The sequence below is a fragment of the Anopheles stephensi genome, chromosome 2 (genome assembly GCF_013141755.1).
Source record: "Anopheles stephensi strain Indian chromosome 2, UCI_ANSTEP_V1.0, whole genome shotgun sequence".
Taxonomy (NCBI): domain Eukaryota; kingdom Metazoa; phylum Arthropoda; class Insecta; order Diptera; family Culicidae; genus Anopheles; species Anopheles stephensi.
In genome coordinates this window covers 80,613,329-80,637,926 of record NC_050202.1, presented here as the reverse complement: position 1 = coordinate 80,637,926, position 24,598 = coordinate 80,613,329, and the positions used below count along the sequence as shown (strand labels likewise).

At 44.0% G+C, this 24,598-nt stretch overlaps 1 protein-coding gene across 11 annotated transcripts; it reads right to left on the bottom strand.

The window, feature by feature from the left end:
* Positions 1 to 3,686: 3,686 nt before the first annotated feature.
* Positions 3,687 to 22,295, bottom strand: LOC118505521. 11 transcript variants are annotated; one of them, XM_036041425.1, is made up of 4 exons: positions 22,226 to 22,295; positions 19,983 to 20,210; positions 4,729 to 5,343; positions 3,687 to 4,598 (listed from the first exon to the last, which is right to left on the bottom strand). In XM_036041425.1, the coding sequence occupies exons 2-4, from the start codon at positions 19,989 to 19,991 to the stop codon at positions 4,410 to 4,412; spliced, it is 813 nt and encodes a 270-aa protein (XP_035897318.1). In that variant the 5' UTR covers positions 19,992 to 20,210; positions 22,226 to 22,295; the 3' UTR covers positions 3,687 to 4,409. The 11 variants fall into 11 exon arrangements, with proteins under 11 accessions (XP_035897318.1, XP_035897321.1, XP_035897322.1 ...); XM_036041428.1 differs by having other exon boundaries at positions 22,212 to 22,283; XM_036041429.1 differs by lacking the exon at positions 22,226 to 22,295 and adding an exon at positions 21,900 to 22,091.
* Between the last annotated feature and the right edge of the window lie 2,303 nt (positions 22,296 to 24,598).

The following is a 24,598-nucleotide window of genomic DNA, read 5'->3' as shown; positions in this document are numbered from 1 at the left end:
TCACCTTGCGCGGCGCTTTCCAACAGATCCCGCCAGTCGCTGGGTGTCTCTGGAATTTCCGGCCAAAAGTGTTACTTCCAGGTGCCAAAAGTTACCAGTTCGCAAAACTGGAGCGAGCGAAAAGTGAAAATCGTTGGAAAAGCTGCAAAGTTTTCACCTTACACCGCTGCAACTGCCCCTTTCTGGGTGGAATCCAAGGAATCGTTCTCGATTCCGCATTTCTGGGAAGGTTGTACCGGAAGCTTGTGCGAGTTAGCAATGGGGGGTTTGGGTGGAAAATTCGGCCTACATTTTTGCCATTTTCTATCATTAGCACTAGTGCGGCACCTACTTTCCACCGAGGGTTTCGGGAACGGAGAGCTCTTGGCAAACATTGCCGCCTTCCGCTCGTGCGAGTTATTTTCGTAACACAGTAGGTGACAATTTTTAGCTACAGCTATCGATTTTAACTCTATTACGTTCATTTTTAAAGAACGCTTTTTGTATTGTAGAACAAATTGAAACAATGGACACAGAATAATCAAGACAAGCACCATGTCATTTTATAATTAGAACATGAATTCTATCATTTCCGCCCCGCTTTACCGTCGCTTCCTTGAGCTTGAAGTGCATTGAATTTAGAATTTTGTTTTATTTTTTCTCCACCGTTAGGTCCTTCCGACGGTACGGTACACATCAAGGATGGAAATAAATCGAGCAACGTCCTCCCATGCCCGGCCGATGGATGCGGAAAACGTAACAGTCAATGGGCCGGAGCGAACATTGAGCGTTTGCACCCACGCCAACACCCCATACCAATGGAATGCAACCTTTGGAGTGCCGGAAGTGAGTGCAACAGAAACAAAAACAAAAAAAAGATCCACATCACCAGGTTAACGAACGCTAAATCGCAATAATGGGAAGGAAAAACTGGGGGCGTTCGTTTGCTTCTTCCTCCCCTTACTCCTTCTTCTCCTCCCCATACCGTTTCCCAGGGATGAGTTGAGTGATAATGTGGACTGGAGCACTGAAACCCGACTCGAGTAATTAAGTTTTCGCCTCTGGGAGCCTCCCGGTTGCGTTCCAACCTGGGTACCGATACTGTGAAGCAGAACCCTTCAGGGCAGTGAAGTTAATAAAATGTTGCAAAACTTTTCCAGCGTGTGGTGGAGCTCGCCACAATTGCTCACTTTGTTGCTTTTGATTTGAAAGCGTGGAGTGCAGGAGGGCAGGGCGTAGAAGACTAGCGTGAAGTAGTGGGAGTTTATTTGCATTTCTAACTGGTAGCTAGTTCCGGAATGCAGCCGGGGGTTGAGACAGTTGGGGGTAAAAAAAAACAACCTCAACAAAACAAAACACCGGTAAAGGACCTCAAACCCGATTGTCCCCAATTGCTATGAACCCGATGTCACTATTCGCAACGTACCGGGCATAAATTCATATGCGAGGCACGGTGCAATCGGTCCACAGGTCCGGAAAGGCAAAAACATACCGCACAGCCCGGGACGATATTGGGATCAAAACACCCGGACGTTCGTTTGCTGTGTGTGTGTGTGCCAATGTATGCATCGGTACGGTGTATGGGCAAGTTCAATGGCGTGATTATGCTTGCCAGAGCACATCGCAAATACCACCCCGCACGGTCACGTTTGTTCGATGTTGCATAAAATAAAGGAAGTCAATGACAAAAGTTATTACCGCACGCGAAATATGTGCTGTTTGGGGCTTTTTTGCATTTTCGATTTTGGGTGACAAATTGATTTCGCCATCTGTCCGCCCCACCTCCCCCCCTCACCACCCCTTTACTAAAACCGTTCACCTTTCCGGATTGAAGGCCCTTGGAGGCCCCCGTAGCAAAACGGAAAACGGAGATTGGTTTGATTTAAAGTTCAAGCTGTAGCGTGTGATGTGGTGGAAATGGAGGCAGTGATCATGCATTATGTGTGATCTGGATCTAAAAGGAATATAATTTGATTTGCGATATAGATCGTTCACTATTCTAAACTTTTATTTTTAAGCTCCTAGCAGGGGTATCAAAGGTTCGTAGTAAGGCGTAGTTTGATGATGATTGTCCTGGTGAAATGTATCGAATTTATAATCAATCATCATCAGGCATTTAAAAGTTAGAATTTGAATTATTCACAGAATATTGTTTTTCAGGCACTTAATTTTGAAAATTATTACATTTACTGGTAATCTAGTTGGGGCGGTCCGGTGGCCGAGGCGACAGCGGTACCGGTCTTCACACGGCAGAGCCGCAGTTCACATCCCATCCAGACCGCCTCCCAGTACGTAAGGCTGACTACTTTACTGCCGGTAAAATTAAGTCATTATTATTATTATAATTTATTTCAACGGACCGCATGAGGCCCTTTTGAAGCGGGATTAAACATAAAATTACAAAGTGCACATTACATGAATAAACGCGGACAAAATAAATTAACGAAGAGTGGGTCGCACACCACGAATGCAGTTTAAAAACGCGGTGCGCGACATGTCCGTTTGGTAACGATCACACACGACGTTAAATTCACGACACATACATAAAAACGGATCAGAGGCGCCAAATCGGGTACGGTGATCCTCCACGTCGAGCAACGATCTAGTCCGGAGCGATCTCGGCGGGACGTATAGGTTGAGGTCAGCAAGAAGCCTCGGCGAGTCGATCCGGTTGTCTAGTAATCCCGCAACAAGCAGCCTCTGGGCGTTGCAGTTCCGTTGGTCCAGCGATTCGAGGCCCAGTAGCGCACAGCGTCCAGCGTAGTCCACCTCCACCCTCCAGAAGCGCAGAGCGACCCGAGTGAGTTTGCGCTGGATGGATTCCAGCCGGGCCAACGGACGAGCAGCGGATGGCCACCAAACTACTGAAGCGTATGCCAAAACCGACCGCACTAAAGAGCAGTATAGCATTTTGATGCAAACCGGATCAGTGAAGTCGCGAGCTATTTGTTTTAGTAAAATTAAGTCATAGGAAGATAGAAATGGTAGGCCGAGACCTCTCGAGATTGTAGTGCCAAGGAAGAAGAAGAAGGTCTAGTTGAGCTAATCTTCTTCTTCGGTGGCACTACAACCTCGAAAGGTCTTGGCCTGCCATTTCTGGCTTTCTGTGACTGGTTTTACCCTTAGCAAAGTAGTCAGCCCTGCGTACGGGGAGGAGGTTGGGATGGGATTTGAACCCCTGCAGTTGAGCTAATAGGCACTAATTAAAAAAAACCATTAGTCACACGGCATATTGCTTTCTAAAGTTTTATACTGAAAAGCTGTGTAATTTTTTTTCTCCATGAAACTGGCTTAGCGGTATAGCTTGTGTCATTAGAAAATGAAAATAAACCTTTTACGCCTGAATGTATGCAAATTTTGAAATAATAGCTCATTTTCCTTATTACACGGGTATCATTGGATCCAGTTAAGTCAGTTAAGGTGCAAACCACTTGATTTAGGTACGATGTCGTTTAATATTTTTTAAAAATTTATGTGTGTAATGGAGGTAATTATAAGAAACTTAAAAACTGAACGGTTAAAGGCACATTAAATAACAAATAACATAAAGTGGATAATGATGTTCTATTTTCGAATTTATAAGTGATAATATTACACCTCCATTAGAAACATGCTTTGGATGATGTTCAATGCAGCGACCTTTAAAGTAAATTAACATTAACAATTGGTCGCACACGTGTAGTATCTCGCAGATAAAAAAACTACAATAAAAGTACGCGCGTTTCATATGTATCACAATTGGGCCATTTATTGTACAAGCTACGTATTCAGAACAGTTTGACTTAGGTATAATTTTCTAATCTACTGTAAATGACGCTCGTTAGCGTGGTTCGAAACACGCGTCACAAGCACAGGATGCGATACGATCGACCTCACCGAGTGGACGTGGTTAGCTCTATTTGATCTATTTTAGAAATTACACTCACAAAGGCTACTACAATTATGCTGGCTAAGAAGTTGCCGAACTGGCCAAGACGCGGCACCGAGGGCACACCAAAGCGCTGCATTCCCGGAAGCATTAAATTGAATATTGGACAGCTCGCGACGCGCTGTAACTGACCGTGGACGACGACTCGTTCCCTCCGCGCCAGTAAGCCAATTACCGTCGTGGACGAGGACGAGGACATTTGGCCGACGCTTAAGCGTTCCATCCAAGGGCGGACATTGGTTTCTTGTCGATACACGCTAGAAGGAAATGTGTGTGTGTGTGTGTCTTATGCTATCGATTTGAAAATCTGCCTGAAGTCTTGGTTGGCTGTTTGCATTTCTTTTACCATCGCCACGGCGGCATCACAAAGCTACCACCGGTCACGAGGATCCGTCGGTGTAATAAGGCGTAATAGGACCGGCTCATGGGGCGTACCGATGACCGGACGCGATGGCTTCCAGCACAACCAGGGCAACTGAGATTGGGTCCGTGGGTCCGTGGGTTAGGTGACTGGCGTGCCTTCCTCTATTGGGGCGTCCGTGTCGATTTTGTAGGGCCATTCGCGGTGTATCACAGGACCTATATCTCCGTTGAGGATGGCAATCAGCTCGTCCAGGAATCGTACATCGTCCAGGTCGTCTGAGAGTTTCTTCGCATCGGCTATTAAGCGGTTCGTGGTGGCTTCCAAAGACTGGCAATGAGCGAGATAGAGATAAAAAACAAATGAACTTATTAAAAACTTTTAAAACTCACCATTAATGATCTACCTGAAATACTCTCAAATAAATCACAATGACCGCTTTAAGTTAGCAGAAACTTACCAGTATGTCATTATGCAGCTCAACCGATTTGTACATGAGCGAATGGATGTTGTTGTCGAGCTTTCCAATTTCGTCGATCTTGTCCGAGATGTCATCAATCATGCTCGAAGCAGTCGAACTGCAGCTCGTCTGTCCGGATGAGCTCGAAGAATCGAAAACACTGGGCGTTTTGCGGCGAAAATTTTGCAGCTGGAAGCTATTTAGAATACTGGACTCTAGCAACCCAAACGTCCGGTACCGTTCGTTGCGACGTGTCACGTTTTGGCGCCACCTATCGGAGACTGTGTTGTCACAATCGTACTCCTCGCAGGAACCGGTGGAAATGTGGAAGTCATGGCCCGTATCCTCCGTATGGTGATGATGGTGGCCATGATGTCCGTTTTGTGCACCGTCTTCGTGTCGTAGCGGATCCACCTGAAGGCGACCGGTGGGGCTCGAGGAAGACTTTGGCTGGTGGAAGGGCGAGGTACGCAGCAGCCCACAGCAACAGTTTACGTTGAGATTGGTCGGATTGATGTCCGTCTGCTCGAGCTCCTCGTACAGTGTCAGAGCATTTTCTTCGTCCACCGAGAGGGTGAACTCTAGCTTCGGAAGACGATCTTCTGTTGTGTTCATCTGTGGGAAAGAAGTAAGAAAATCTTTTGTGAAATTCAGACGATAACTAAAAGAAATAAATGGCTGTATGCCAACGATTGCGTTAAATAGGTCTAATCAAATACACTAAATAATGTCCAGACTAATGTCTTTTTAATAGTCAGCTTGGTTTGGATTGGATATAAAAGCATGGAAAAGGTTCTGTAGCTACATCACATTGCAAGTTAGCAAGTTAGCATCAACTGTTCTGTTCAAGCTTCAACCTAACACCCAACCCAACCAACAACAATGAAGGCTACTCTATTCTTCCTGGTAGTCGTCCTGTGCGTCGTAGCGATTTCGGCCCATGACAGCGAGCAACAAGGCAAGGGACAGGGCAAGGGCAAAGGCAAGGAGAATGCCGGATCTGAGGCTGGCCAGAAAGTAGGTGTTGGCAATGGTAAGGGAAAGGGCCAGGAGAAGGGTGACGCCGCCGATCGTGCTGAAGCTGGCCGCGCTCATGCCCAGAATGGCGGCAAGGGCAAGGAGAACCCCAAGGGCAAGGAGAACGGAAAGGGCAAGAGCAAGAACTGAACGGAAGATGGAACTGCTGAATTGAAAATTTCGAAAATAAAGTGATCTAATATGTCGAACATTTGTAGTATTCTATTTATTATGTATTAGTAGAGATAAAATGTTTAAGAGAGTACGCCATGTTCCATTAACGGTATAGAACATATACGATATGTACAGATTTGAGAGACAATATAGATAGTAACATGTATTTGGGGCGGTCCGGTGGCCAGGGCAACTGCAGTGCCGGTCTTCACACGGCAGGATAGGGCTCAAATCCCTTCCGGACCGCCTTCCAGTCCGAGGGTTGGCTACCTTGCAAGGAGTAAAATCAAGTCGAAGAAAGCCAGAAATGGCAGGTCAAGACCTTTTGAGGTTGTAGTGACACCGAAGAAGAAGATAGATAGTTTCATTATTTTATTCATAATTTGTGTCTTTCGCTTAGGCACTCGTAATTTGTCTTTGGTCTTAACGAACCAATGATTAACTAGATTTAGTTTTATCAAATAGACAGGAAAGTTGAAACTACAGAAGGCTTGTTTAAGCGATCCACAACTTATAAGATTTAGTTATTTTTTCTATTCAATGCAAAAACCTTGGCTTCCTTTGATTAAATTTTTCCTGCGGCTGGATAGTCAAATCCAGCGTGCGGGGAGGCGGTCCGGACAGGATTCGATCATCGGTCCTACTGGTTACATATCGGCTCAATACTCTAATTTATACAACGTAGGCAGAATAATAGTTGCTATGGAGAAAACATCCTGAAGCGATATGATAGAGATGATGTCAAATTAAAGATCAGAGCCTATAACACAACAATGCTACGCCAATACCACACATTCTCCAAGGAGGCTTGTCATGTATCCTAAAACGACCCATCTCGAAATGAGGGCCCCGATTGTTCAAGAGTCTCTACAGGGTCCCAATGTGTATAAACATGAAATTTCCTTCATCATACAGCGAAAGGTTACAATGATGCAGTTTATTCTTAAGCACAGCTTCTTCTTCCTTATCACAACAACCGCAAAAGATCTCGGTTGTCGGCGATGGTGTTCAGAGAGGCCGTCTTGATGGGATTTGAACCCCGTTCCTTCTGTGTGAAGATAGGCGCCGTTTTTGCAACGTGCAGCTCTACAGCCAATATTACATAGAACAGGGGAGTTCCAGAAACTTGAAATGCTTCTGGTTCTACTCATGAACAAATATAATTTTATGTAGTTTACGTCTCAATTATGCACGTATCTCAATTTAGCTCGTTTTTGCCTAATCGACATTTAACGATTTGTCGCTTGTGCCAACGTCAGTTTCATACATGTTGCCCACTATATATACGGCAGCCCGAGCATCGAAGTATTACATCAAATCGAAGCTCTCCCACAAAACCATCCAACCCAACTCAGCAACAATGAAGGCTACTCTATTCTTCCTGGTCGTCGTCCTGTGCGTCGTAGCTATCTCTGCCCATGACAGCGAGCAACAAGGCAAGGGACAGGGCAAGGGCAAAGGCAAGGAGAATGCCGGATCTGAGGCTGGCCAGAAAGTAGGTGTTGGCAATGGTAAGGGAAAGGGCCAGGAGAAGGGAGAAGCCGCCGACCGTGCTGAAGCTGGCCGCGCTCATGCCCAGAATGCCGGCAAGGGCAAGGAGAACGCCAAGGGCAAGGAGAACGGAAAGGGCAAGGGCAAGAACTGAACGGAAGATGGAACTGCTGAACTGAAATTTCGAAAATAAAGTGATCCAATATATCGAACATTTGTAGTATTCTATTTATTATGTATGAAGCAGCATCAAAAGAAGTAAAATATTTAAGAGAGTACGCCATGCTTCATTAACGTTAAGGAACATATACGATTTGTACCAACTAACACCACATGGCACAACCTAGATCCCTTTACAAAACTTCGCTTCATCAAGTACAACACCGCATCCTGGGACGATCCTGAATCCAGCCACGTCCAACGAGTCCTTTCCCGCCTTTGCATTGGTCACACCCGCCTGAAAAACTCCTACCTCCTGGAGGACAGATCCAGTCCTCCACTTTGAAGCTTCTGTGGCGTCGACGTCCGCCACTTCCTCACACCAAGCCACCTGCGAACTTGATACCGATCTAACCATCATACTATCACCCGATAAACAGCAGCAGAACCGCCTCATTCGATTTTTACGATTCAGCAACCTGTACCGAGAGATATAAATTCATTGCGGAATAGTTTTTACATGACATGAACCATAAAAGTTAAGCAATAGTTAAGCCATACATTCAATAGTTTTATCACACATGTAACAATAGAAAAAAAGAGACGAATGAGGTCTTAAAGACCCAAAACCTCTATAAATAAACGATTAAAAAATTGTATTGACTAGAGAGACAATATCGATAATAACATTGTTTTAATTGTGATATTTTGGTATTTTTCGCTTCGACTCTCTTTATCTGTCTCTATTTCTAGGTCTTAACGAACCAATGATTAACTAGACTTAGTTTTATCAAATAGAGAGGAAAGTTGAAACTACAGAAGGCTTGTTTAAGCGATCCACAACTTAAAAGTTTTAGTTATTTTTTCTTTTTTTTTATTCGTAAGGAACGGCCTGGCCGTATAGCTTAGTTATTTTTTCTATTCAATGCAAAAAACACGGCTTGCTTTGATTAATTTTTTCCTGTAGCTGGAACGGATCAATACTCTATCAATACGTTGCTATCGCGAAAACGTCTTGATGTTACATGATAGAGATGATGTCGTATGAATCATCGGAGCCGAAACTACTACAATTATTTGTTCGTGAGCACAAATTCTTTTTCTTCTTCTTTATCAAAATTACCTCAGAAGATTTCGGCCTGCCGCTTCTGGCATTCCTTGACAAGATTTTACACGTAGCTGGATAGTCAGTCATGCGTACAGAGAGGCAGTCTGGATGGGATTTGAACCCCGGTCCTGGGTTGAGAAGATTGGCGCCGTTTTAGCAACGCGCAGCTCTACAGCCAATATTGCATTACCAAGGGAGTTCCAGAAACTTGAAACGCTTCTGGTTCTACTCGTGAACAAATAATATTTTATGTAGTTTAAGTCTCAATTATGCACGTGTCTCAATTTAGCTCGTTTTTGCCTAATCGTCATTTAACGATTTGTCGCTTGATCCAACGTCATTATCGCACATGTTGCCCACTATATATTCGGCAGCCCGAGATTCGAATTATTACAGCAATTCGAGGTACTCCCACAAAAACCATCCAACCCAACTCAGCAACAATGAAGGCTACTCTCTTCTTCCTGGTCGTCGTCCTGTGCGTCGTAGCTATCTCGGCCCGTGACGGCGAGCAACAAGGCAAGGGACAGGGCAAGGGCAAAGGCAAGGAGAATGCCGGATCTGAGGCTGGCCAGAAAGTAGGTGTTGGCAATGGTAAGGGAAAGGGCCAGGAGAAGGGTGACGCTGCCGACCGTGCTGAAGCTGGCCGCGCTCATGCCCAGAATGGCGGCAAGGGCAAGGAGAACGCCAAGGGCAAGGAGAACGGAAAGGGCAAGGGCAAGAACTGATCGGAAGAACTGCTGAACTGAAATTTCGAAAATAAAATGATACCAAATACCTCGGAATAATTCTAGTATTCTATTTATTATGGTAAAAGTTACCGCATTTTTAGATACTCAAGATGTAACAATCGTCTTGCTGTTGGATAAGAGCATTCTCATTACTGCTCTTAACAATATTGGAGTGCGTACATCATTTCCAATCATGTTAAGAAACATGTCCGAGTTGTGCGCCGCTTCAATATTTCGATGAGGATTTACAGATCAGTACGTATCTTTTTCCTATTAAGATTATTAGTACCTATGCCTTCGTCTCTATGCATCCGACACGCTCTCTCGCTCTTTCTCTGTCAGTCTTTACGAACAATTGGTCACACAAATAATATAATGATTTTCTAGATTTAGTTGCATCAGGCAGTTTGGACATGTAGGACCTACGGAAGGCTTGATTAGGCATTAATTGATCCATAAGTTTAGGTCTTTTCGAGCAATTTCGAGCTGAGATGGACCACTTATTTCAGTGAGGGCTTGCTGTATTTAGAAAATAGCTTCTTGCCTTATTTCAAGCAACGTTCATTGTATAACATAAGTTTCAACCTGTTGTGCGAATCATTTTTTTAAACGACTTCCTAGTTTAAAAGGTCCTTATATGAACGGTCGTTTTGGATGACTTTAAACTATTTTCAATGCAGTATGTTGTTGTATTTTAGATTATACTAAATCCCTATACCATTCCCGTAATTCCAGAAACACCCGTAGACATTCTTCGTCCTGGGTCAATGTTTTTGCTATGTCAACCACAGATTTATTTGACTGAGTGTGCGAGGTATGTGGGCGACAGAGGCCTTATACTTCAAGGAGTCTTGGTTGTTTGTACAAAGAAGCTATCTCAAAACGAGGTAGTTAAAGCGTCTCATCGTTCAAGGGTCTTATAGTAAATTAGTACCTAGCTATCATCTTCACACGTGGAAAGATATAAATGAAATAATATCCGTCTCTGCTCAGATTCACCACCAAAGATTCACTACCAAGAGCCTTCTAAAATCTTTATCCATCTGTGGTTCTACCCATGAGCAAATAATATTTTATGTAGTTTTCGTCTCAATTATGCACGTGTCTCATTTTAGTTCGCTTTAGCTTGATCGACATTTAACGATTTGTCGCTTGAGCCAACGTAATTTTCATACATATTGCCCACTATATATTCGGCAGCCCGAGCATCTAAGTATTACAGCAACTCGAGGCTCTCCCACAAAACCATCCAACCCAACTCAGCAACAATGAAGGCTACACTCTTCTTCCTGGTCGTCGTCCTGTGCGTCATAGGTATCTCGGCCCGTGACAGCGAGCAACAAGGCAAGGGACAGGGCAAGGGCAAAGGCAAGGAGAATGCCGGATCTGAGGCTGGCCAGAAAGTAGGTGTTGGCAATGGTAAGGGAAAGGGCCAGGAGAAGGGTGACGCCGCCGACCGTGCTGAAGCTGGGCGCGCTCATGACCAGAATGGCGGCAAGGGCAAGGAGAACGCCAAAGGCAAGGAGAACGGAAAGGGCAAGGGCAAGAATTGATCGGAAGACTGCTGAACTGAAATCTCGAAAATAAAATGATACCAAATACCTCGGAATAATTCCAGTATTTTATTTATTATGTTAAAAGTTACCGCATTTTTATATACTAGCGATGGTCTAACACGAAAAACGAGAAATGAGTAGGACGCTTATGGCTTTATTCTAGTTATCAATCACATGCATTCTTATGTCTGTTTCGGTCATTGAAGTGGCTCAGTCCAACCACGACATTCCAACGATGTTAAGTGATCAATGCGAAACGAAACGGTGAGACAAAAACAGTGTGTCATGTCAAGACAATACATGTAAGACTTGAACGCATTACTTTGGATAAGATGTAATGATTTTCATTCCTTCTTTTTGTCCTAATGACCAACTCAAGCTGGCTACGCAAATCGACTTCATTTTAGTACATAAGTAGAGACACTGTGCTTAGACGGATTCAACTAAGAAAGAATCGATTCAAACCCCGTTTAAATGCGTTGTACGGCATGATATATTTTTTCAAATACCTTTCATATTCAATAGCCTTTAGACATCTGCCCAGGATTTTCCATCCACATCGAATAACCGCATGCCTGATACTTGTGAGGGACACATTATCTTAATTGCGCACTGATATATTCTAAAATCAGTTGGGTATACATGCATCTGTTATGACAAGAACACTTCTGTTAAAACGATCAACTGTTATCATAATATACTCCATAACTAATCACTCTCGATAGTCCTAGCTCATCAGTCTCAATGCCAACTGAAGTCATTTTCTCAATTTTACTTATTAGCACCTTGTTTTATTTGCAGACGGTACATACTGCTACCGTCATGTGACTATTCCATTACATACATTATTCACGTGCACTCAACAATCAATTTAGTTCACATTTGCTTAATTGACATTTAACAATTTGTCACAAGTGCCAACGGTGCCATCACCCTTGTTGTGTACTATAAATGCAGCTGTCCAAGCGTCGAAGTATCACAGCAAGTCGAGCTTCTTCAGCTAAACCATCCAAACCAATCCAGCAACCATGAAGGCTACTCTCTTCTTCCTGATCGTCGTCCTGTGCGCAGTCGCCTTGGCTGCCCCGCCGTCCGAGCAGAAGCGAGAAGGAAAGGGCAATGGCGATGGAAAGGGTAAGGGCAAGGGCAACCGCCAGGAGATGGCGGAGTCGGGATCGCAGGAAGATGGACAGGACGAGGAGAGCCAAGGTGGACGGGACAGGGGATCAAGGACCGGCAAGGGTGGAAAGGGAGGCAAGGGAGACATGGAAAGTGAAATGCGCAACTCCAGACGTCAAATGGAAAGCCCGCCGGGAAAGGGAAAGAACGAGCAGCAGAAGGGTCGTGACAATGGTCCCAAGCCCAAGGAACATGGCAAGAGCAAGAAGAACTGATCTGAAGATCGACCCAAACGCTGACGAGTAATAAAATTGAAAATTAAAAAAAAAATCGTTCATTGAAAAAATGCTAGGCGTTTTTTGAGAAAATCTTATATTTATCTGGTTTCTGAGTGCTGGCGTGCCAAATTAATTCCATTGTTTTAAACCCATTTTCTGATCATCACAATTTATCAGTATCTTTTTATTGTATACGTTTGTTGTATGTTTTGTACTAAATTTTTTTTATCATAAATCGTCAATTATGTGGACAATTTTTTTTTGCGGAATCCATTAAATGTATTAATCTCACTGTGTTGTACGGTGTCCGTCCATCCTGAGCCCGGATGTCTAACAGTATTTGTTATATCGTCCAGAGTTGTGCAAAGTTTCAAGTAATCTGAGGAGTATTTGATAATATTCAAATTTGTCGAAAAGCTATTTGTCTGTGAAAAACCATTCTTTGGCTTAGCAGATTGATGTAATCCCATGCGAAATGCTTTCCTATAGTGCAGTGGCAGGTGTAGTAACCTCAATTAAACTCAGGTAAAGTCATGCAAGTTATTTAAGATACTTGATATTAGTGTCAAATCTTTAACAGTCCAGTGAGCTAATAGTAACAACGTGCACCGTTCATACGGCAGAATAGGGTGTCGCATCCCTTCTGGTCCGTTTCTACGTACCAGAGACTGATCAACCGGCTTCAAGGTCTCTGCGACATGATCTGACAGGTCGTTTAGCCAAGCACAAGACAGGTATTTTTAAAAGTAGAATGTCGGTAGTTCGTGTTAATAATATCTTGTTGGGTATGACATTTCCTGTTTTCCAGTTCCGAAGTCTTCTACATATTTTATTTACTCTACTCTACATATTTATACAGATTTACCCCAACAGTTTTGGCTTGCAGAATATAAAATGAATATAAGACATTGCGTGTTGTTGGTATTGGTAAAATGAAATAAAGTCAGTAAAATTGTTTTTCAATTTATAATTTTATTACTCTTCAGCGTTTGGGTCGATCTTCAGATTAGTTCTTCTTGCTCTTGCCATGTTCCTTGGGCTTGGGACCATTGTCACGGCCCTTCTGCTGCTCGTTCTTTCCCTTTCCCGGCGGACTTTCCATTTGACGTCTGGAGTTGCGCATTTCACTTTCCATGTCTCCCTTGCCTCCCTTTCCACCCTTGCCGGCTCTTGATCCTCTGTCCCGTCCACCTTGGCTCTCCTCGTCCTGTCCATCTTCCTGCGATCCCGACTCCGCCATCTCCTGGCGGTTGCCCTTGCCCTTACCCTTTCCTTCTCGCTTCTGCTCGGACGGCGGGGCAGCCAAGGCGACTGCGCACAGGACGACGATCAGGAAGAAGAGAGTAGCCTTCATGGTTGCTGGATTGGTTTGGATGGTTTAGCTGAAGAAGCTCGACTTGCTGTGATACTTCGACGCTTGGACAGCTGCATTTATAGTACACAACAAGGGTGATGGCACCGTTGGCACTTGTGACAAATTGTTAAATGTCAATTAAGCAAATGTGAACTAAATTGATTGTTGAGTGCACGTGAATAATGTATGTAATGGAATAGTCACATGACGGTAGCAGTATGTACCGTCTGCAAATAAAACAAGGTGCTAATAAGTAAAATTGAGAAAATGACTTCAGTTGGCATTGAGACTGATGAGCTAGGACTATCGAGAGTGATTAGTTATGGAGTATATTATGATAACAGTTGATCGTTTTAACAGAAGTGTTCTTGTCATAACAGATGCATGTATACCCAACTGATTTTAGAATATATCAGTGCGCAATTAAGATAATGTGTCCCTCACAAGTATCAGGCATGCGGTTATTCGATGTGGATGGAAAATCCTGGGCAGATGTCTAAAGGCTATTGAATATGAAAGGTATTTGAAAAAATATATCATGCCGTACAACGCATTTAAACGGGGTTTGAATCGATTCTTTCTTAGTTGAATCCGTCTAAGCACAGTGTCTCTACTTATGTACTAAAATGAAGTCGATTTGCGTAGCCAGCTTGAGTTGGTCATTAGGACAAAAAGAAGGAATGAAAATCATTACATCTTATCCAAAGTAATGCGTTCAAGTCTTACATGTATTGTCTTGACATGACACACTGTTTTTGTCTCACCGTTTCGTTTCGCATTGATCACTTAACATCGTTGGAATGTCGTGGTTGGACTGAGCCACTTCAATGACCGAAACAGACATAAGAATGCATGTGATTGATAACTAGAATAAAGCCATAAGCGTCCTACTCATTTCTCGTTTTTCGTGTTAGACCATCGCTAGTATATAAAAATGCGGTAACTTTTAACATAATAAATAAAATACTGGAATTATTCCGAGGTATTTGGTATCATTTTATTTTCGAGATTTCAGTTCAGCAGTCTTCCGATCAATTCTTGCCCTTGCCCTTTCCGTTCTCCTTGCCCTTGGCGTTCTCCTTGCCCTTGCCGCCATTCTGGGCATGTGCGCGGCCAGCTTCAGCACGGTCGGCGGCTTCTCCCTTCTCCTGGCCCTTTCCCTTACCATTGCCAACATTACCAACTTTCTGGCCAGCCTCAGATCCGGCATTCTCCTTGCCTTGACCCTTGCCTTGTCTCTTGCCTTGTTGCTCGCTGTCACGGGCAGAGATAGCCACGACGCACAGGACGACGACCAGGAAGAAGAGTGTAGCCTTCATTGTTGCTGAGTTGGGTTGGATGGTTTTGTGGGAGAGCCTCGATTTGCTGTAACACTTCGATGCTCGGACTGCTGTTTATATAGTGGGCAATATGGGCGATAATGACGTTGGCACAAGCGTAAAATCGTTAAATGTCGATTAGGTAAAAACGAACTAAATGGCAACTTACACGTGCATAATTGAGACGTAAACTACATAAAATAATATTTGTTTACGAGTAGTTCCCGTGGCAATGCAATGTTGGCTGTAGAGCTACGCGTTGCAAAAAGGGCGCCAATATTCTCAAGCTAGGACCGGGGATCAAATCCCATCAAAACGGCCTCTCTGAACACATGACTGACTATCCTTCTACGGGAAAAATCTTGTCAAGGTATGCCAGAAATGGCAGGCCAAGATCTTTCGAGGTTGTTGCGCTAAGGAAAAAGAAGAATTTGTGCTTAAGAACAAAATGCATCATTGTAACCCTTTGCTGTATGATGAAGGAAAATTCATGTTTATACACTTTGGGACCCTGTAGAGACCCTTGAACAATCGTGGCCCTCATTCCGAGATGGGTCGTTTAGTATACAAGACAAGCCTCCTTGAAGAATGTGTGGTAGTGGTGTAGCATTGTCGTGCTACAGGCTCTGATCTTTCATTCGCCATCATCTCTATCATATCGCACCAGGATGTTTTCTCCATAGCAACTATTATTCTGCCTACGTTGTATGAATTAGAGTATTGAGCCGTTATATGATCAGTAGGACCAAAACCAGGAAAAGTTAAATCAAAGGAAGCCAGAAATGGCAGATTTTTCGAGGTTTTTGCATTGAATAGAAAAAATAACTAAATCTTATAAGTTGTGGATCGCTTAAACAAGCCTTCGATAGTTTCAACTTTCCTGTCTATTTGATAAAACTAAATCTAGTTAATCATTGGTTCGTTAAGACCCAGAAATAGAGACAGATAAAGAGAGTCGAAGTCGAAATATGCCAAAATATCATAATCAATATAATGTAACTATCTATATTGTCTCTCAAGTCTGTAGAAATGGTATATGTTCCTTAACTTTAATGGAACATGGCATACTCTCTTAAACATGTTGTCTCTATTAATACTAATTCATACATAGTAAATAGAATACTACAAATGTTCGACATATTTGATCACTTTATTTTTGAAATTTTCAATTCAGCAGTTCCATCATCCGATCAGTTCTTGCCCTTGCCCTTTCCGTTCTCCTTGCCCTTGGGGTTCTCCTTGCCCTTACCACCATTCTGGGCATGAGCGCGGCCAGCTTCAGCACGATCGGCGGCGTCTCCCTTCTCCTGGCCCTTTCCCTTACCATTGCCAACACCTACTTTCTGGCCAGCCTCAGATCCGGCATTCTCCTTGCCTTTGCCCTTGCCCTGTCTCTTGCCTTGTTGCTCGCTGTCACGAGCCGAGATAGCCACGACGCACAGGACGACGACCAGGAAGAATAGGGTAGCCTTCATTGTTGCTGAGTTGGGTTGGATGGTTTTGTGGGAGAGCCTCGAGTTGCTGTAATACTTCGATGCTCGGGCTGCCGTATATATAGTGGGCAACATGTATGAAACTGACGTTGGCTCAAGTGACAAATCGTTAAATGTCGATTAGGCAAAAGCGAACTAAAATGAGACACGTGCATAATTGTGACGTTAACTACATAAAACATTATTTGCTCACGAGTAGAACCAGAAGCATTTCGAGTTTCTGGAACTCCCGTGGCAATGCAATATTGGCTGTAGAGCTACGCGTTGCGATAACGGCGCCAATCTTCTCACGGAAGGCTTCTAATCCCATCAAGACGGGCTCTCGCCATCGCCGACAGCCGAGATCTTTCAAGGATATTTTGATAAGGAAGAAGAAGCTGTGCTTAAGAATATATAGCATCATTAGAATGTTGAAGGAAAATTCATGTTTATACACCTTGGGACCCTGTAGAGACTCTTGAACAATCGGGGCCCTCATTTCGAGATAAGTCGTTTAGGATACAAGACAAGCCTCCTTGGAGAATGTGTGGTAGTGGTGTAGCATTGTCGTGCTACAGGCTCTGATCTTTCATTCGGCATCATCTTTATCATTTCGCACCAGGATGTTTTTTCCATAGCAACTATTATTCTGCCAACGATGTATAAATTAGAGTATTGAGCCGTTATATGATCAGTAGGACCAATGAACGAATCCTGTCCGGACTGTCTCCCCGTGCGCTGGACTGACTATCCAGCTACAGGAAAAAAATAATCAAAGGAAGCTAGAAATGGTAGATTTTTCGAGGTTTTTGCATTGAATAGAAATAAATAAACTAAATTTATAAGTTGTGATCTCTTAAACGAGCATTTAGTAGTCAACTCAAGCCTTTAGGAGCCAACTTTCCTGTCTTAATGATAAAACTTAATCTTGATTCGTTTTGACATCATTGATTCGTTAAGAGCCAGAAATAGAGACAGATAAAGAGAGCTGAAGCGAAAGATACCAAAATAACATAATCAATATAATGTAACTATCTATATTGTCTCTCAAGTCTGTAGAAATGATATATGTTCCTTAACGTTAATGGAATATGTCATTCTCTTTTAAACTTGTTGTCTATATTAATACTGATTCATTCATAGTAATTAGAATACTACAAATGTTCGACATATTGGATCACTTTATTTTCGAAATTTTCAATTCAGCAGTTCCATCATCCGATCAGTTCTTGCCCTTGCCCTTTCCGTTCTCCTTGCCCTTGGGGTTCTCCTTGCCCTTACCACCATTTTGGGCATGAGCGCGGCCAGCTTCAGCACGGTCGGCGGCGTCTCCCTTCTCCTGGCCCTTTCCCTTATCATTGCCAACACCTACTTTCTGGCCAGCCTCAGATCCGGCATTCTCCTTGCCTTGGCCCTTGCCTTGTCTCTTGCCTTGTTGCTCGCTGTCACGGGCCGAGATAGCTACGACGCACAGGACGACGACCAGGAAGAAGAGCGTAGCCTTCATTGTTGCTCAGTTGGGTTAGGTTGTTGGTTGGATGCTGGGCAAAAGAAGCTGTTAGCCTTAACTCCAAATAGTTGATTGCGAGTAATATGGATTCCGTCCTTTCGTTGGCTTATATACTACTGGTGAACGGCGTCAAACAATTATTGTTCCATTAGGTTAATGCTCGCAAGGGGGAATTATTAAATCGCACCTTATTATATTGCAATCGGATGTGTTTGTTAGGAGGATATATAAAAGAACAGTTCGTGAAAAATAGTTTCAGTACATCGTATCGAATTCGATGAGTAACTGATTTCAAATGGGAATGATACGGGTCGTAGTGCTTCAGTTGTTAGTAATATCGGTCGTTCTTGCTGCGCCAAACTTTAATTTACGGATCTCGGAAGATTGTTCGAATGAAAGTTCCGAGGAGATTGCTAATACCCGGGTCAAGCGATCCTTGGCGAGTACATCTACGAATGCCCTCAAAGTTGGACCATTAAAAAATGATACTAGAAATATTGTTATTAAACCCGGTCCCAACGTTGCCGTGCCAATTAAACCGGTAGAGCCGCTGAAACTTACTAAGAAACCCATTGAACCAAACGTTCCACATCGTTTAGAAGGCCCTACACCAGCGAAACCGGTGGAACGCATAGCTAGCTATGGAGATGATCATCAAACGGGCAAACCCACTCGCAACAGCCCAGGAAATGGGAAGAAAAAAGGCCATGAAAAGAATGGCAAAGCGAATGGTAAAGGCAATCAAAAACACCGTAGAAATGGGAAAGATAACTTAAGCGAGGAAGAGAGTTGAGCGTTTGGTGTGCGCTAGCTTTGATATTTGCTGGGTATTGCTGTTGAAAAAAAATGCGGCAGACTCATTAAAGAACTTTAAAATTTAAAACAAAAAACCCCAAACGTCCTAAAAGTACGGAATGGAGGTTTTTTTCCCCGCCAAAACATCTGTTTAGAAAAGATTATTCAACAACAACCGTAATCTATAGCAATTAGCAGCTTCCTTAGCAAGGCGTAGCTGTTATCAAACCAGCAAGAGAATTATTGGTACATTCTTATCAGTAAACCGTTAAAAGACGCACCCGATTGATTGCGGTTAAACTAAAAATTTAAATTTGAAAAATTTAATTGAAACCTAATAAAACAATCCAATCTTGAACTTGCAGTACTGAAGATGAACTTACGCGTCATAAAACATTCTACATCGTTAGTGAATCTTACATGAACACAGGGTGAACATCCTCCGTCGGAAGATCATCCATTATGTATGCTGCTATAAAGCGTGAGTCATTCACAACAAAAAAACGCAACGATTCTCAAATGGTTGGTTAACTGCTGAAAATCATTGATTTGTTGTTTTGCTTTCGTGTGTGTAGTAGATAGAGGAACTAAAACTAGCGAACCATGCCACTAACTAATTGCCCATATCGCCCAACGCTGTATGCGGGATCGATTAGGAACCCTCGGCACGAACCAAACAGCACCTAACTTGGTGGTATACGTGACACGTGTGTCGGACGGTGTTAACGCATCGCATGCTGGCACACTGGCCCAGCCCGTAGTGCGTGGACACTGGTGGGCTGTACGCGAGAGCGAGGTGGTAAATTGAATTATTAACAGCAGGCATTAGCAAGCGGCGGGAGCACATCAGGGTGATTGTGCTCGCAGAGTGGGATCTTATTCGTCTTAGCTCGCAGGTTCTGATCTAACAATTCACGTCTTAGTCTGGTACAATTCCGATTGCATCAGTGAAATAGTATAATCAACATTATCTTCTTTATCACTCATCATTATCTATTCTAAGGAATACCTTCAAAGGGGGAATCGGATTGTTAGGAATATAAATATTTTTAGCGTACAAATTTGCTCTAATATTAAATTAAAGGAAGTCTGTTTATAGACAAAATATTCAGAAGAAAAAACTATTTCTGTAAAGATCACCCTGTGTCAATGCAGTTTCGTTAATACGTACCGTATCCATTTAACGATGTCTGATGGTCAAGTTTACGGACGGCAGCGGATGTGATCAGTGTGTGTGTAGCAAACCGTTGACCGGAAGCATGACTCTCTGTTGCAGCAAGTTGATCGTATGGGTGGTACAGTTGTCCACCCTTAAAACTCTCCACCAACACTTGCTTGATACACTGCTAGGCAATAAACCATATTACACGTCGCTTGACAGTTGCACTATTATTGTACTCTGTAAATTGTAGGGAAATGTATAAGATTACACTGCACAACGGTAAGCAGGGGATAGAACTTCTTAAATCAAGAGCACCATAACAAAAGAAACGAGCGTTTTGGAGCTTTTCCTTTGTGGTGTTTCCATAGCGGTGTAGGATTAGTGCACTTTTTTACGGAACGCTGGCGGAACACACTGGCGGTTGCAACGGCGCGTGCAATGACGCACAATCTCGGGGAGCGTTTGAGATATCCACGTAAGGTAGGCTTTGTCCGTGACTGGGGCAGAGGTAGACGGATGGAACGGTCTGAACACAATTTTCGCGATTTCACTCCGTGACCTCCTCGGTTTGGTTCCTCCGAGGGTGAAGGCATTGGGGTCGCACTATAATTTGCACGGCTGTTGTTTTCGGTTTTGCGCGCGCGTGTGCGTGTGTGTATGTGCAAAAGTTAAAGAAGTATTACGCAAAAAGGCGCTTTTAGAAAGGAAGCTTCTTATCCAGCTTAGGGGTTTGAATTACCTAGCGGATATGTGCACATACGGCGCTGGTTGGGGTGTAGTGAGATCGGGGGTGCGCTTGATGAAATAGACACCAGCAGTTTTGTTTTTGGTTTTGGGAACTAGAATCAAAAACCAGCTGCACCTGTGTGGGATTGGTGCGAGCGTGTAATTGTACCACTGGATGTACCACTAGCCCGCACCGACACATCGAGGTGTCGGCGATGATGATAACACGCCCTTGCGGATGCTTAAGCCAATAATAAAACACATGTCACTGTTGCAATCAGCACTCATATCCACTTCCTCGTATTAGCGCGCTAGTTGTTGTTTACCACTAGGCCAAGTTACTTCACATGTTACGAATTTTACCACAAAGTTGCGAAAAAACAAACAGAAACCACCAATGAACACTACCAGCCACTACCATCCGCCGTGCCAGTACGGTACACCATGTTGGGACAGCCTTTTTGAGGTTAGTTCGACGGATCGCGCTCGATGAGGTAGAAAGGTACGCACAGCATTGAACGATCCATTATTGCGATGCCGTCTTCATTGCCGTTCTTTGCACACCTCCATCCAACCACACACTGGAGGTGGGCAGACGGTACACTCCGGCCACCGGACGTACGCGTTGCGTTGAGCAAACAGGGGTGAGATCACGGCGCTGTAGTCATCATCTCACAGCGCCACTTCACCACACACTACACCGACACGCTGGATGTGGTTGCGCGTGTGATGCGCGGTGTTATTTTTAACCACTGGCCTACAACGGCGCACCCAATGTGCTCTTATGCTCTCACCGAAAGACGGCGTGCTCGCGCCGTACGTTCACAACGCCCGGGTTGCGATGCTCGGGACAAATTTAATAAACGATTTTGCGAATCGAACTCTTTCCTTATTGGCACAAAAAAAAAGCGAGAAACAAATGCGTCTGAACGCGTAACTGGTCGTTTAGAGGCAATGGAACTGCGAAAATTCACGTAACCGTCGCAAGCGAAGAGACAACTTACTCCGGGGAAGAAAATCACCCGGAGGCTTTTACTTTTCTCTACTATTCGTTTCACTTTCCTCGATCGTGTTTGTTTTTCACTACCTGTTGGAACAAAAAAAAAGGGGCCCTGAAGTGGACCTACAGACACAAACGTGGACACACACATACACACATAGACACACTCGAGAGACCGTTCACCGTTGATTAGGTTTCACCTGATGGACGGCCGGATCGATTTTCCCTTCGATCGCATCCAAAACGGCTACCGCTACCGTTCGTACCGCTAGCAAACGACCATCCGACCGGAAAGATCGGATCCGAAAACACACACGCAACCCACTAGCACGACACGATATCCGTGGAAAATGGTTCACCCTCTCCCTCCCGGGAAAAAGCGTAGGTCCACACTTTTGGGTTCTCTAGCTCCAATCAACCGGCTTTCTTTAATTTCTAATGCGGTAACCAAGAGAAACAAAGAGAGCGTGTTTGAGAGGGAGAGAGTGCAAGTGATTAGGGAAAAACCAAACCTTCGCTAACGTACAGAAGTTAACACACCGAACGCGCCCTGCTTCGATGAGGACCACTAACGAAATGACGATGGTCGCAGCGGTTTGGCTCTGTAGCAGTTGCGGTTCTAATTACTGCGCTCTGCGATGCGCGAGTTCGCTGGGAGAGTAGCGTTTGCTTCTTTTTTTGTCTTTCCCCACCGTGCTGCGTTAAATCGTCGTTTTCATTTTGTCTATGAAATGGGTCGGTTTGAGCACACTGAGACGCGTTCAGTGCTGTCCGAAGACAAGAAGGAGACTTATCAATAAATCGATTTGTTTCAGGATGTTTCTGCAATCCGATGAATAATCTTTAAAGAATCTTTAAAAACCTCTTATTACATCTTGGTCTTTTATGCTTTTTTCTGAATTTTCTGAAGGTTGGATCACTTCTTCTCGGTCGATTCACATTTTGATTGGTCATCTGAGAGATGAGAACGCGAAATTGTGCCTAAAGCAGGGATGTCTAAAATGCTGCCAAGGGCGAAAGTCTGACATCCAAGGTAATCCTGTCCAGGAGAAAATGTCGATCAAAGTCAGCCATGTTTGAGTCTCATTTTTAGTAGCTACCCGGACAGTTTCAAGTTAGGCGGTATTAGAGCGAGAAGCTCCCGAATGTGTCGGTGTCATTCTAATTACTTGCAAAACGCTTATGAAAAATCATTGTTAGTTTTAAATGAATTTCTTGTTTCAAAAGTTGTTAGAGAATTGTGGAGAAAGTCCTTAAAAAAGCTTGATTTGTAAAGCAAATTGACGTCTTTACAAAGCAAAGTGCATACCTTGCAGGCGTTTCTTCAACAGTTAAGCCTTAAAGTATGCAATCCACTAGACAAGCCTTAGGCACTTTTCATTAAATTTATCACCGTTAAAAACGCATTACTATAATTTTAACCATTGCAACAATTTAGGCACTTCTACTGTTTTCGGCATGAGCGAGGTGCGTTGTTGGTCAGGACTCGGTGAAACGACACACACCGTTCCGAGAATTGTTACGAACCGAAAACACGCGAAACTCCTGGCATGCGTAGCGCGTGAAAATGAGCCCCTGTCCCTTACTATTCTTCCGTTCCGTTTTTTTATTTTGTCACACCGTTCTCCTAGGCTCCTATGGCCGCCTGAACCTAGTTACGTGGGGCTTCGTTCATTATACTTTGCGTGTTCATTTGCGGAAGTCTGGAAGTGTGTGGCTCGCCCCGGCTTGTGCCTATCGCCGGGACCTGTTGGTTCCGAGTCCGAGATGACCGACATTACATCGCGATTGAGATCAATTAGCAAGCAACGAGTAGAGTGGGACCGTTGGTCCGTCGGGAGCGCATTTGGTTGGCCATTTTAAAACGCCCGGCGAAGGATTGAAAGTTCGCTAGCCTTGGTATGTGGGTCAGTTTTCATTGCATTAGAAAGCACTCCTGAGATTTTCGTTCGGTTTCGAGCAGTGTCGTTTGGATTGGTTTGTTGCGAAAAATTGTGACCGGTTGGAAGCGAATGTGACATAATATCGCTAACCACGTCCAAAGCGTCCGTAACGCTAATCGGATAGATTTTGGGCCGCGCTGGTTTCACTCGGCGAACCACTGGCCGTACGAATTCCTAGCTGTCTGAAGAAGTGACATCAGTGCACATTGGGACACATACCTCGGGTGGCATGACATCGTTAATTGGATTGCTGGGAATAGAACAGGCTGGGCCGGGAGACTAATGCCACCATTCTGCTGCTTATAATTTATTCTATGCCCCAGCATAATGTTTGTAGCTTTATTTTTCCCTCCGCTTCAGTTTAATGTGTTTGTTTTGATGAGTTTTAAACTAATGTTGAAACACACACACACACACACACACACACACACACACACACGGTGCAGCGGTTGGTCCTTCTGACTTGTCGAAACAAACGTGAGGGCTACCGTTTTACGCAAAGCCCTGGCAGCCAGGTGATACATTTCACGCTTATTAAAGAAATGGAGAGTATAAAGCCGGCGCTCAGAGTCATGATCGCGTGATAAAATGGCAGCTTAGCGTGACCACCGCCGGCGTGTGTGTGTGTACGGTGCGTGTGTAGCCGAGCGTGCAAGAAAATTTGCAAAACCATCCAACACGATCACGGGGTGAGATTTAAGGTAATGACGGGCGAGAAAGGGAGTACGCGTGTTGGTAGACATGCGAATGAGTGTGACCATGTGCCCGTGCTGAAGCATGTAAAAATTGAACCGTTTCGATTTCGCGGCTCAATTAGCGATCCGGAATGTGATCACGGTGCTGTGGCGATTGAGCCGGTTGGCATGAGAATGGGATTTAAATGAGCACACAACGAGAAAAATGCCTCTTCAAACAATCGTGTTGCAAATCAATTATATCTATAAAAAGATTGTGCT

Bases quoted from the DNA above. Each gene is read 5' to 3' on its own strand.
- LOC118505521 (XM_036041425.1), bottom strand. The intron at 4,599-4,728 runs GTAAGTTTCTGC...GCTCATTGCCAG, and splicing joins AGCTGCATAATGACATACTG to TCTTTGGAAGCCACCACGAA.